At 35.4% G+C, this 15471-nt stretch overlaps 1 protein-coding gene across 8 annotated transcripts in view; it reads right to left on the minus strand.

Annotated features, from left to right (window-relative positions):
- Positions 1–380: 380 nt before the first annotated feature.
- LOC121406342 (inositol 1,4,5-triphosphate receptor associated 1-like) overlaps positions 381–15471 on the minus strand; it is a 57048-nt gene continuing 41957 nt past the window's right edge. For 6 of the 8 annotated variants that reach the window (XM_041597374.1, XM_041597376.1, XM_041597373.1 and 3 more), the window contains 6 exons: positions 9620–9682; positions 8515–8592; positions 4164–4330; positions 2778–2972; positions 1558–1695; positions 381–737 (listed from right to left, as the gene is read on the minus strand). In XM_041597374.1, coding sequence (XP_041453308.1) covers positions 485–737; positions 1558–1695; positions 2778–2972; positions 4164–4330; positions 8515–8592; positions 9620–9682 — 894 coding nt within the window. In that variant the 3' untranslated portion in view covers positions 381–484. The remainder of the gene's footprint in view (positions 738–1557; positions 1696–2777; positions 2973–4163; positions 4331–8514; positions 8593–9619; positions 9683–15471) is intronic. The other 2 variants (XM_041597377.1, XM_041597375.1) reach the window with 1 other exon arrangement.

Raw genomic sequence — 15471 nt, forward strand, 5'->3', positions numbered from 1 at the left:
AAAAAAAACAGCTGCCCTCTCTGACAGTCCAGAACCACATCAATGTCCAAGAGCTTTTCATTGTAGCTTATCGAGGTAGTCCCACTCAGAAGCATGTCCTGTTTCACCTTCCAATTTTGGCATCATCAAAAGGACATTGATGCGGGAATTTGATAGACAAAAATTCATAAGAGCAGCGGTATAGGGTGGGATAACAAAAACAAGTTGCTATTTCAGACACTTTAGGAACCCTAAAATGTGTCTTAGCCGGTTTTCACTGCAGCTTATAAAGTTGTGCTCCTTTCCTCCTCCAATTTCAGCATCATCAAATGAACCGGGGGTCAATGGTGAAATCCAGCACGCGCCAAAACCGATGAGTATGTTTTTTTTTTTCAAGGTCCCTTAAAGCACCACGTTAGAACAATCCTTTGACAGTACACTCCATGTTTGAATAGGAATTTGATGGAACAATGATACCATGTTTGATAAAGATGAAGAAATAAATTCATATAGGCGGCGGCCTGGGGTGGTATATATTTGTATAAGGCCCTAGAACCCGGACCACCTCTTCCCACGGAGCGGAGAGCAGCGTTGCACCCCCGCTGCACCTCTCTAGAGGTAGGATGGTCCCGATAATGCTGATGATGGCTAAGATGAAGAGTGTTCCCGTCAGGACCAAGCGGCCTATCCGGCTAGCCCTGGACCAGGGGATGGTCTTGGAGTACTGCTGGAACCATTTCAGCATAGGCTGGGTCTCGCTGTAATGAGAAAATCATGGATAGCGATGAGGATTGAAAAAGGCAATATATTTTCTTTACAAAAGATAGAGGTTAACGAAAGAGCAGCAACTGTGGGTCTCTAAACAAGTACAATGAAACCTGCCTATAAAGACTGTTCAAGGGAGACAAGAAAAGTGGACATTATGAGTAGATAAGCTTTTATGGACAGGTTTGAATAATGGATGCATCAATGAGAACAACAATGCAGCTGTTACGTGCACCACATTTCAAGGAAGAAATTCCTGCCATGGGACCCGGGGACCACTCCATAGAGTATGTACTTTTATAAAGATTTTAATGACTTCACAAACAACTTCATGAACTGGTGATCTTTTCTTGTGCTAGATGATATATCCCTGTGTAGCTGACTCAGCGCCTCATTGTTTCAGTTCCAGTGAGGGCGTTGTGATCTAGTGGTTACGACTCTCGTCTTTCAATCAGAGGGACGTGAGTTTGAATCTCAGTCATGGCGTGTTTTCCTTCAGCAAGAAATTTACCCACATTGTGCTGCACTCGACCCAGGTGAGGTGAATGGGTACCCAGTAGGATTTATTCCTTGAATGCTTTAGCGCCTATATGGCGGCCTAAGTACAGCCGGAGTAATAATATGATATCAAGCGCAGTAGAGTATACGCAATTATAGTAGCTGCGCTATATAAATGGACCATATTATTATTATCCTTATTTTGAATCAAGCCATGCATAACATAACGAGCAGCTTTATGAAACACTAACCTGGGTAGGGTGCGGCACAATATGAATAAATTTCTTGCTGAAGGGTATTTACACGATATCTTACCTGTTCTTCTCGTTTTCGTCTTCCTCTTCGTCATCCGCTGCTTCCATGATCTCTTCAAGATTCTCGCACAGCGCCCTCTGCTGGTCCCGAAGATCATCCAACTCCTGAGAGATCTGAGACCGCACACCTTGTTCAAATCTGTGGACAAAATCATTTGGTTTCGATTAATCATTCATCTGCAAAACAATATAATATGGTAATACAAATTGCCAAGAGGTTTTTGACAATAAGTCTGAAATATACATCATTGAACATAAAGTCTCTTGCCGAAGACGGATAGTCGATCAAAGAAAATATGCTTGAGAATAAGACAAACCAGAAAATGTATCAAATATAAAATAGAGTAGAATGGATTATAAAGAATGATTGATATACTAATTTTAACAAGGTGAAAAAACAGTTGTGATGACAAATACATTTCTGAGATTTGACCTCGTGACCCCAATCTTATTAGATCATTGTCACTCCTATATGCATACTTGAACTTTGAAACAAGTCTGAAGTTGATACATCGATCAGTTCTTTTGTTATCAGAACAAGGTATTTGAATGTATACAATGACCTTATGACCTTTGACCTCATGATCCCAAAATATAATCTGATCATTATCACTCCTATATGTATATGTATTTTAATCAAGTCTGAAGTTGATAGATTGATAAGTTCTTCATTTGTCAGAACAATACAATGACCTCTGACCTTTGACCTCATGATCCCAAAATATAATCTGATCATTGTCACTCCTATATGTATTTTAATCAAGTCTGAAGTTGATAGATTGATAAGTTCTTCATTTGTCAGAACAATACAATGACCTCTGACCTTTGACCTCATGATCCCAAAATATAATCTGATCATTGTCACTCCTATATGCATATGTATTTTAATCAAGTCTGAAGTTGATAGATTGATAAGTTCTTCATAAGTCAGAACAATACAATGACCTCTGACCTTTCACCTCATGATCCCAAAATTCATATAATCTGATCATTGTCACTTTTATATGCATACATGGAGCAAGTGTGAAGTTGAGACGTCAAACAGTTACATGTATTCAGTTAGCAGGAGACCAAGGTATACCGTGTCCTCTGACCTCATGATCCCCGAAACCAGGGCATTAGCACTCATACATGCATACTTGATCAAAGAAGAGACATAAAACAGTTCTTCAGTTATAAAGAGAATGAAAAGTAAAGGTGGAATTAAAACAAAATGATTACCCCTGCTGGTAAATCTCCTCTTCCGTTTTCGTTCTCTCGCCGTTGTTCTTCCTGTCTCCGTCCTCGCTGATCACGACCGGAGTCGAGGAGAGTAAAGGTGATTTCATTGTCGGTGACGAGGCCGGCGGGGTCATCGGCTTGATGGGAGAGAGTTGTGGAAGCTCAGGAATGTGGCTGCCACCAGAGAGGGATATACTGCAAAGACAGAGAAATTGGATTTGAAAGTGAAAGGTCAAGTCCACCCTAGAAAAAAATTTATTTGAATAAATAGAGAAAAATCAAACAAGAATAACGCTGAAAACTTAATCATAATCGTATGTAAAATAAGAAAATCATGACCTTTTTAAGTTTTGCTTATTTTTCACAAACAGTTTAACAATTCAGTGATATGCAAATGAGAGAGTCGATGATGTCACTCACTCACTTTTTCTTTTGTTTTTTATTGTTTGAATTGTACAATATTTCAATTTTTACGAATTTGACAAATAGGACCCTCTTGTTTGAACAATAAAATGTTGAAACAATGGAATCCCACATGTTCAGAGAGGAATGAATTTATTTTCACATGGCAATGAGGAGAAAATTAAAATATTTCATATTTCACATAATAAAATATAAAAGAAATAGTGAGTGAGTGATGTCATCGGTCCCCGTATTTGCATACCGACTAGAATGTGCATACAACTGTTTTGTGAAATTAAGCAAAACTTAAAATTGTCATTACTTTCTTATTTTAGATCGGATTTTGATGAAATTTTCAGCGTCATGCTTGTCTGATTTTTCTCTTTCTATTCAAAGCAGCTTTTTGTTGGGGTGGACTTGTCCTTGAAATTCAGCAGTTATTATCACTTTTATGAGCATCGAGACAACGTCAATGATAGTGATGATAGCAGTGGTGATGTTGGTGTTGGTAATAATAATAATAATACCCAATTTTTATAAAGCGCTTTTCCCAGAATGGCTCAAAGCGCGTTACAGCATATTATTGGTAGCAGTGGTGTGGTGATGATGATGATTATGATGGTGATGATGATGGTGATGACGATAATGATGGTGATGAAAATGTTGATGATCATGATGGTGGTGATGATGATGTTGATAATGATGATGTTGGTGGTGGGGGTTATTATCAAGATGACGATGATGGTGATGGCAATGGCTATTTTGATTATAATGATGATGATAATGAAAATGGCAGTGATGGAAAATGTTTGTGGTGGTGATGACGATGATGATAAAGAAGATGACGATGATGGTGGTGGCTATGTAGATGATAACTATGATGATAATGAAGATGGTAGTTATGATAAAAATGTTGGTGTTGGTGATAAGATGATGATAATCGTGAAGATGATTATGATGATGATAAAAAATAGATATCTTTACCTTAGTTTCTTCTTGTTGACCTCTGAGAATCTTGGACTGTCCTGTTTCTGTTTCTCACTCTCACCCTCCTTACATGTTTCTAAACTACCCCTCCCAGCTAATGGACTAGTCAAAGACCTGTCAACCAGAGCAGCATTGGCCAATGAGGCGAACCGGTTACGCCCATCCTGATGAATATTCAAAGGGAAAGAGAGAGAGGGGAATAAATAAAGGGGGGTAAGAGATGAGGTACATTACATACCTTATAGAAAACATTAAATTCTCCCCCCCCCAACACAGAAAATGGTAACAAACATATACAAAGACAAATGCAAGTACAGGAATATACAGTGTATGTAACAGCTAATATCAGCATCAATCAATCAATCATTCATTATAATGGGCTAAACATAAAAAAGTTGCGAATGCTCACAGCTTGAATTTGAAAAAACACATTTATCACATAAAAGGAGAGATGAAGTATGGTTGAATATTAATGAAATGTAACCACATGAATGCCCAATGCTTGATAATGAACATGTTACTGAGTGAAAGATGCATGAAAACGCACACTGAGGAAGGAATTTATGTCAGTTTCATCCACATAAGGTAACCCAGTCTTTGTTTGAAATACAGTGAAACCTGTTTATAGTGACCAACCAAGGAAAACAGAAAAATGTGGTCTTTATAGACAGGTGGCTGGTATAGACAGGTTCTTATACACACAGTCTGCTTCCATGGGAATCAGTTTTAGTGGTCACTATAGGCAGGTGGCTGCTATAGAAGGTTCTTACATGTATACGCACAATCTTCCTTCATGGGAATCAGTTTAAGTGGTCACTATAGACAGGTGGTCACTAACTCAGGTTTGACTGTACTTCCTGCTAATTCCATGTATACACACACATGTAGTGAATATTAATCAACATCACATTGACAGACTTGACAACACAGGGGACAGTTTTGTTTGAAAGTTACAGTAAGAGTGACTTTAAGAACAAGCTTCTATAAGGTCAAGTCCATCTCAGAAAAATGTTGATTTGAATCAATAGAGAAAAATCAGACAAGCACAGTGCTGAAAATTTCATCAAAATCGGATGTAAAATAAGTTAAGACATTTCAGAGTTTCGCTTATTTTTAACAAAATAGTTATATGAACGAGCCAATTACATCCAAATGAGAGAGTTGAAAATGTCACTCACTATTTCTTTTGTTTTTTATTGTTTAATTAATACAATATTTCAATTTTTACAAATTTGATGATTAGGACCTCCTTTTCCTGAAGCACAAAATGTTGAAATAATGGAATTCCAAGTGTTCAGGGAGGAATGAAACTTCATTTCACATGACAATGACGAGAAAATCAAAATATTTCCTATTTCATATAATGAAAATACAAAAGAAATAGTGATGTCATCAGTTCCCTCATTTGCATACCGATCGAGATGTGCATATAACTATTTTGTGAAATGAAGCGAAATTTTAACATGTCATAACTTTCTTATTTTACATCCGATTTTGATGAATTTTCAGTGTTACGCTTGTTGAATTTTTCTCTTTTCATTCAAACTAAGTTTTTGTCGGGGTGGACTTGTCCTTTAAAGGCGCTCTTAACTTACAAACATCTTTATTAACTCTTAACATGCCACGCACACTACTAACCCAATGCCACAGTGCTAATCCGAAGCTAATCCCCTGTGCCAGCCACAAAACCCCCCTGTGCCACATTGATTTTGGGATCGCGAGTCGTATTCACTCCTTTCAATAGTCATAATTTCAATTGCTTGTAACTCTCTAACGATTAGTTTATCCACAAAATATTATGTAGTAAAGTTGTAGGAAATTTCATACCCCTTATAATGGTGTCCTCATTATATGGATTGGTTGTTATCTTTACTGCTAAAATATGAGTTGTATCAAGTAATTCCATTTTGTGGAGTGTTTTGTATGGATCAAAAAACCTAGGTCTCTTCCCTCTCAGAGGCGGAGCCTTGTAAAAAATGTAGAAATACTCGAAAAAGTCTAATGTAAACCGCGTGAGTAAGTTAATCTGTCAGAAAGCAGAGTTCGCACTGCACACAATAGTGCTAATTACGGCGTGCATGCGATGCGCAATACAATGCAAAACGGGGTAACAATGATTGTAATTCCGAATGTGCGCAGTCATGCACGAAGCAGGCGAGGGTAGGAAACAATGCAAGCACAAAGCAATCAATAGTAGGCGTGCGAGCACGAGTGTGGCATGTTATAGTAGGATACGTAGCGTGCACGAAGCACTCAATGAGTTAAACACCCACCTGGTAGGTACTTCATAAAGCTGTTCAATAAGTATAGAGCATGGCCTTATGTCGTCTTCTACATAGGGATACATGCACATCACTTAGCACAAGAAAGGGCCATCATTGACGCGTACATATATAAGTTACAAACAGCTTTATGAAACATCCACCGGGAAATAGACATCACAAAGCCTGCCTAACACGGTACAGCCTTGTAACTCGCAACACAAATGATAAGCGATAGACAGCAAATATGAAAGAATTGGTTTGATTGGTTCCTCACTAGTGTTTTGTCCAAAGTGTGCATGAAACAATGATCCTGATTCGTCGTCACTATCAAGTAAACAGTGCGTCCCAGAATAAAGGAGAGCGCAATTTTTTTTCCAAAGTTATCAAATGATTCACATTATGGTTTACATCACAAAATTAAGATTTTCTTCATCAATTCAAAACCAAATATGAAAGGCTTACACATACAGTACATGAGCAAGAAGAGTTCGAAATTTCAATGTCAAAACCAAATTGCACAAAAAAAATCGGTCAAGATTTCAAACGCTTGTTCAGAAATCGCCCACTCGTGACAGCTCCTGATGGCTAATTTCGCATAAAACTATATTTTTTTTGCAACGCATTCACATACATTTATTCATCCAGCACTTGAATCAAACAGATTTTATTATTCAAAATGCTTAAAATTAACGCTATACAGGCTTGATATTCCCCTCTGAAAAAAAATCTGAAAAATAGCCAAGGGTCGCTAAGTCACCGTCGAAGTTCGAGGCGCCCCGTTTGGAGTTACAAGCTCTTGCATAGTAAAGAAATCGAAAGTAATTTTTCAAGGCGAGTCTGCATGATAGTTCTATCACTTAACTTTCAGAAGCAGTAAAAACAGCATGAGAATGTTCTTGGGCAACAGATTTCACGTAAAAAAATACAAATGATTTATAAAAAAAAAAAAAAAATCTGGAATAAAAATTCTTACAAAAATCAGAATTCCAATTTCACGTGGAAGAATATCATGCCTGGCTATTGCATTTTACGACTGAAATCAATCACAAAGCAGTGGAGAGTGTGAGGCCTGCTTAAACATAAATAGTTAAAGGTAAATGCTAGTTTTGGTAACGATATCAAAATGAGTTCGTACAGAATCCAATGAAATGACCACCAAAGTGTCTGTTTGTATAAATAAAACGCATGTGCCAAAGAATTCTGGAAGAAATTGTGTAATTGCTGAGAAATCAGCAAATAAGCACAGGAATCGGGTAGGGCGTCGGGCCTGACGCCCTAAGCAATAATTACACATTGTCCCACGTGCGCTTATCTGTGTTGGGGATCTTCGGTGTGAACATTTTTCAGCGTAGATTTCAAGATTTCACAAAGTTCAGTTAATGTAACTGTACCAGATCTAGATCCTCGATGATATACTGACATTTAAGCCTTGTTTTACAGACTTTCTCATGAAATCAGTGTTTACTGCAACTACTGGAATTTCTCTTTAATCTAAACAAAAACATATCAAACATGCAACGTGATTTACAACGGAAAACAGAAATATTGATTGGTGAAAACGCATCAATATCAATAAAGAAAGTATAAAATTTGCGCACTTAGTTATTATGTTCCAATTCATTACCAGCCCGGTAACAATTATTATTGAACCTGAGTTCCCTGAAAAGGAAATTCAGGCTTTGAATGCTTGCATCCCTACACTACTTACAGTTATTCAAGTCTGTTATTATTACGCCTACTATTAATTTAGATGACATTGCAGAAAGCACACTCTCATGAAAAACAAACAAAGATTGAAAAAAGACATAAAAAGTGATGATTTTTACATTTCACTTAACCACTCGAAAAGTTGGCATCACCTTCCAAAAATACAGAATAAACATAAAAGAAAACATAAATGAAAGATAAAGGCATGCACATTCTCATTTAAAAGAATCATACTGATCATATTTCTTTTTTTTCAGAAAATCTTCAAACAAATTCGTCCAGATGGCATGCTTTCAAAAGATTTTTTTAGAAACCATGATAGTGGACCAAGCATGAAAACACGTGCACATGACCATCATGCCACCAGGTACACTTACCCCCTGGAAAAATGGAATGGTCTTAAGACTGACAGCCGTGGGCACGCTTTGTGCACGATTGTGATTCTTTGCCAAGGACTGTTCCATTCCGTTTCAGGGGAAAATAATTCATTGTATTTGGTCAACATTGTCAGTTTTATTCATCATATCAATTGAGTCATACAACACAGCATAACAGAATAGAAGCCCCTCCCCCGTTCAATTTTAATTTTGGTGTGTACACAAATGTTCTTTTGTTTATAAAAACTCTTAAGTGAAATCTTTAGTCATATTTCAGTCTTTCTGAAACACATCCCTGATAAAAGAATCTCAATTCACCTGCCTCATAGTCCAATCTTAAGGCTTGGTCCCACTGCACTAAGGAATGCAGAGAGAATGTAAAACGGAAAAGGATCTTGTCATCCGTTGGAAAACGTTATGTATCTGTTGTGTACTCTTTGCCTGCATGTTTCATAAGCTCTAAATCCATCGAGCATCCGTCCACTGTGATTTCATTGTTCGCCCATTTTGTCCATTGTCTGGAGCGGATGAAAACGGGTGAAGCCACCCCAAAATTTTGCTTGTCCAGTGCATCCGTTATGAACACGTTTTGTGTCCGTCGGTCAGTGGGACCAGGCCTTTATATGAAAGTTTATGATCAATGTGCGATTTATTTCAGCTCGGTATAGTTCACTAGAAAAAAAGATGAAAGGGTTAACACCCCCTTAATGGTATACAATTCTTTTGTGAATATGAGTACTAGTAGTCTATATGTACACATTGGCCCGTATTCTGATAGCAGGTTTAATTTAAACTCAGGTTTAAAGTTGTGGTTTAAGTATGGACAGCCAATTGTTACATAATCACTAACAGTAGAGATATCATACTTCAGCTCATTTAGCTCTCAAATCATTCATAATTGTGTAGGAAGTATAAATAGATGATTGTTTTCACCATCGATGAATCGGAAAGAGCACATTAAACGTAAGAAACATACAACTTAATAAAAATTTTGATACTTTTGGCTTCCCATACTTAAACCACAACTTTAAACCTGAGTTTAAGTTAAACCTGACTTCAGAATACGGGCCATTAGGATTTGATAATTTAAAAGTAAAATACTCACAGATGCACCAGCGGGAGTGGTTCCAAATCCTAAAACAGCTGCTACACTGGCTCTACGCTTAGACTAAAGAAAGATAAGAGGGAAAAATAAAGTGAAAATGCAATACCTAAAAGTCAGAACAAATGAGAACTATCATTTTGTGATAACTTGAAGCGAAGCAAAGTAACACCATGAATTGACAAACAACTAAAATATTGGGTGTCAGATACAGGAAGGAAAAAAACTATATGGGGTCTCCTGGATATTTTGCCAGCGAAATGTTTAACAGAGCCCCCCCCCCCAAAAAAAAAATTCCCAATCACTGCCATGTTCAAGCTTATCCAATGTAGGAGAATTAGGCAGTAGGTTCTGAAAAGTAGCTTCCAAAAATGAAATGCACTCTTGCCAGGGCTCCGTAACACAAAGATTAGCGATCAATCGCTAAATGAACCGACCAATCACGACCAATGTTACAGGCGCATTTGGTTTAAAATACTGACCAGGGACCAATCAATGCGGTTCTTTCATATTTGCAATCCATCACAAACCTTTGTGTTACGGAGCCCTGGTCACATATGATGCCCTCCAAAGACATCTTTGAAAAAAGAAAATGTAACTGTATTTTCAATAACGTTGACTAAATTTTGATCAACAGATGTTTGTTAAAAATATCAATCTCAATTATGGAAACTTCAGCTGATAAAAGTGGTTTAAAGTCTATTCTGTTTGCCACATCTCAGTTGCTGAAAAATATATTAAACAATTCTAAACATGTACATTCCTTTGAGAGAGTTTAAATATATATCATCATATTTTTTCTACTTCAGAAGATTTTATTTTTTTAACCATGATCACACAAAACTTGCATGATGAATGATCATTTGATTTTGGTGCATGTGACTTTGTAATTGAATGCAAATTTCAAGGTCTATGAGAAAACACATATCAAACCATAACCATACTTTTTTCAACAGAGAGGGATCTTGGGTTAACATAGACCCCATTCCCACCTACTTTCTGAATCTAGTTTATTGTGGTAACCAGTTCAACATGTAATGGGAATGCTGGAACCAGTTTCAAAACCAGGTTGGAAAGCCACCTCAAAATCAAGACCAATTTACACGGTTTCACCAAAAGCAACTTGCATGGTTAAACTGGTAGGTGAGAACACAACTGTTCATTAAGTTTCCATGAAGTTACAATAAAGGCAGATTCACAATACTTGTAAATCTCAACGAAACGGGCTCCTGGGCTAAAAACACTGCTTTGATTTTGGTAAATATTCAACTACAGCAAGATTGCCTTTATTATGGAAATTTACCTGTATTAAATTGCATTTCTAAGGCCCGTATTCTGAAGCCAGGTTTACCATGGTCGAACTCTGTGCTAAAACTATGGGGAGCCAAAAATTCAGAAATTCTGTCGAGATTGTATATTTCTTATGTTTACTATTTTTGTTTCCTTTTGCTTTCTTAATGAAGAAAACATACTTAAGTTTTCATTCCCAGACAATTATTGACAATTTGGGTGTCATGTGAGTTAATAAATTGCATGTGTACCGTAAGGGATTTGTGCTCCAATTGGCTCTTCATAGTTAAACCACAACTTTAAACCAGAGTTTAATTTAAACCCGAGTTCAGAATACGGGCCTAAGAGTCTAGCTAGTTCTGCCTATGAGCAAATTTGATATTTATTCGGTTGGCAGCTACCTACGATTTGCCTACTTTTATTTTGACTATATTTAATGAGAGCACTTAAAAGTTTATTGGCAAAATGTATGCTTGACTATTATTGAGTAGATCTACTAAGGAGCTAGAGAAAGTGTACAATGGTGTTTAAAATTTTAAGCATGTTGTTTGAAGAATTAACAAAAAGTTTTCACAAGTTTTAAACAAGTTGTTTAAAGTTTCTAACAACTATTGCTTAAATTTTTAAACAAGTTGTTAAAAGTTTCAAACAAGTTGTTTTAAGTATAAATCAAGTTAGTTAAAAGTTTCAACATTTCCAATAAAGTTAAAACAATTGTTTCAAAGTTTAAGCACCTTGTTAGGGAACAAAACTAAAAGTATTCTTTCAAGGGGCTGTTACGCCTGAATAGTTATCAATGTTTTGCATATGGAAAGCCATTTTAACATATTTCATTTCTTAATTTCCTATGTGCATGGAAAGCCATTTTACTTCTTAATTGCTCATGTTTGTGGAAAGCTATTTCATTTCTTAATTTCCTTATGTGTATGGAAAGCCATTTTACTTAATTGCTCATGTTTATGGAAAGCTATTTAATTTCTTAATTTCCTTTAATAAGGGTATGGAAAGCCATTTTATTTTTTAATTTCCTATGTGTATGGAAAGCCATTTTACTTCTAAATTGCTCATGTTTATGGAAAGCTATTTCATTTCTTAATTTCCTAAGTGGTATTTAAAGCCATTTTATTTTTTAATTTCCTGTGTGTATGGAAAGCCATTTTACTTCTTAGTTGCTCATGTTTATGGAAAGTTATTTTATTTCTTAATTTCCTAAGTGGTATGTAAAGCCATTTTATTAATAATTCCCTGTGTATATGGAAAGCCATTTTACTTCTTAATTGCTCATGTTTATGGAAAGCTATTTCATTTCTTAATTTCCTAAAGGGTATGTAAAGCCATGTTATTTTTTTATTTCTTGATTTCCAACATTTGCCAATACACCTATGAAAAGCCATTTTACCCAATGATATTATTTCTAACATTTGCCAATACATTTATGGAAAGCCATTTTACCAAATGATTTTATTTTTTGATTTCCAGTTTGTCAATAGAGTTATGGCAAGCCATTTTACCAAATGACTTTATTTCTAGATTTCCAACATTTGCCAAAATACTTATGGAAAGCCAAAGTATCAAGTTAATTTATTTCATGATTTCCTAAATTTGTTGATATATTTAGGGAAAGTCATTTTACCAATGATTTTATTTCTTTATTTCCAACATTTGCCATACTTATTGAAAGCAACTTTTCCAGATGATTTTACCAAAGTCCTAGGATGTTAACTTTTTTTGTAGGACGAGCGCAAGCCTATTACTATCAGTGGGAATCTGGTGGATATTTCATGAAGATGTTAGAGTTACAAGCAACTTTAAGAATGACTGGTGATCCTTTTTGTGGTATAAAAATGATGTACACAAAATTGTCATTGATGTTGCTTTAGTGCATTAGAACGGATCACCAGTCGTTCATAAAGTCACTCATAACTTGCAAACAGCTTTATGAAACACCCCTCTCCTCCCTTGCTCCCTATAAAAGATGAAGCCTATAATGGTCAGTACAATTCTTTGCAAATTTGTGAATCTATGAAAATCAATTTTTGTCTTTATTTATAGTGATTTTGCACTAAATTTGAGGATCCTACATTTTGTATCAAAACAGCAAGCTCTCTCTTTTTCTATGATCCTATGCTAGCTATCATAAGCATTTTTCAATATCACAAAAAGAAAATAAATTTAATTGAACATTATGTAGCATTGATGTTATCAAATTATTATCAAAGACTTAATATGCAGAACAAGCAAGTGTTAAAAGCATTACCTATTTTCATTATACAAATACATGTATTGCACAACGGGTGAGTCACACTTTTAACACTGCATAATCAGTGTGCAAATCAAAATCACTTCCAATTCAAAACTGTCTGTGGATAAGGTGCAATTTTTTCACAATCAACTTTTATGAGAAAACATTCAAATTTCATCACAACAAACCAACTTTGCAAGCTTAAATGACATCAGGGCACAAGTGACAAAAGGCTTTGCGATCGATAAGTGTTGATTTCTATGATCGGTTACATTGAAAATGTGCAATTAAGCATACACATAAATTGTACGATTAATCACTAAGCCTGTGTTCTTGGCCCCATATTACACAGAGTTACGACTGATCCAATCAATCACAACTATGGAAAGCCAGCAACGTCTACATCAAAAGTACACGTTTCTTTGAAATATTTTCTAGAAATGATGTATATTCATACATTCACTGTATTCTTGACAATTCAGTATGCTTCTCTTTGTTTTCAAAGGACAGCGTGCAAATTTCCTAAAGAAAAAATTATGACGTTGATGGATTTCCATGTAGTTGCGGTTGATCGGATCAATCGTAACTCTTTGTAAGATGAGGCCCTGGCCTCAGCATGAGCACTCACTCAAAATTTCCCATTAATGAAAATGAGATATCATTAAATATTATCACCATCAACCACTTCATTCATTCAAACAATCAATAAATACATTAAAAGTAAACCTCATTGTTCTCTTCTAAACTACACGGAAAATAAAAATGATTCTGAAAAAAACTCTTTCTTTATATATTTCATTAATCTACTTGGCTCAGGAAATTTAAATATTTTCTTCATATTTAAAGAATGCTTTGCAGTCAATATTTTGGTTAAACCCCCTACCAGGCCATCTCTGTAATATAATTCCACTAAAATATTATTTTAGTAAAGAAAAAAATCATAATTCGGCGAAGAGTTGGTCAAAATTTCCTCCAAATATGATAAATCTATTTTTTAAATTTCATATGAAGAGATTAATCATCTAGGCTCAGGAACTTTCTTCATTTTAGAAATGCTTGGCAGTTATATGTTGGTTAAACCCCTATTGTGTCATTTCTACAACATATTGCACTTAAGGAAAGAGATCTTAGGAGTGAAGTTGGTAAGAATTTTTGGCACACATAAAATACATGCTTACACCTCAGCAATAACATTTCTCTATTCCCATTTTTGTTCTAGAAAGTTTTATGAGGTTTATAATCTTTATTTCTTGAACATTTTTATCTTAAAATAATTTTATCAAAGACATAGGACTCAACTACATGTAGTAAATGGAAGCTAATATTTTCTGGAAAAGGGGAAGAAAACAGAAAACAAGGACAATGGGTTAATAACGATTCAATGATTAAAAGAAATAAATCATGCATGATGCAACACTTGATGTGTTTTGGTATAACTTTCATATCTGCAATGAACTTTTTATCTCCTACACAAAATGGTTGCAAAATAAATGTACGTCATGTAATGCGAATGAATAAGAAACCTAGATGCAATATACAGGTACATGTCATGTAACAAACAAAATTTTTGAATTAAAATCATTTTAAATGCATGTACATGTACAAATCATATTGTATGAAAAAAGAGAGAAAATGACGCAAAAGGGATGTGAATTAGCATGAGATGCATAAACCATTGTGACGTTTAAAGTGAATAAAATATCTAAAATGCATTTGGATTATAAAAAAGTATTGAAGAACAGAACATTCTAAAGGTTCTAAAAAGGTAAACATTGTATCAGATTATTCAAGTGAATTTCAACACACTACTTGATTATTTAACAGTATCCTTTCAATTAATTATTTGAAAAGAGAAATCAATATCTGTATTACAGCACAGATTGCCAATCTCATATCAAGAGGGCATGAACACTGTATGTACATACGTGTACCGCTGTAAATAAAATGATTATTTTCAATAAAAATAACACAAATTGATAAAAAGTACAAATAAATTGAGAAACAGCATATCCTATTCTGTAATAGTTGGGAATCGATAAGAGACTGAGTCAAGTAAAACCAGGCAACTTGTCTTTAAAAAACAGAAGAAATGGACAATTATTACAATGTTTCGGGTTTGATATTGTTAATATTTGCTTAAATAATAGCTATAAGCAAGAGAGCCCACGTAAGCATCAATTACAGCCGAAGATCTTGCATTTTCAACTGATGTTTGAATATTAATTTCTCTCTCATTTGCAGGTCTTAAATTTTGGTATTCTTAGGGCAAGGCCAACGCAGCACTCGCGTCCTTTGGCAAGGCGTTTATCTACATTTGCCACTC

The sequence above is a fragment of the Lytechinus variegatus genome, chromosome 19, assembly GCF_018143015.1.
Source record: "Lytechinus variegatus isolate NC3 chromosome 19, Lvar_3.0, whole genome shotgun sequence".
Lineage (NCBI taxonomy): Eukaryota > Metazoa > Echinodermata > Echinoidea > Temnopleuroida > Toxopneustidae > Lytechinus > Lytechinus variegatus.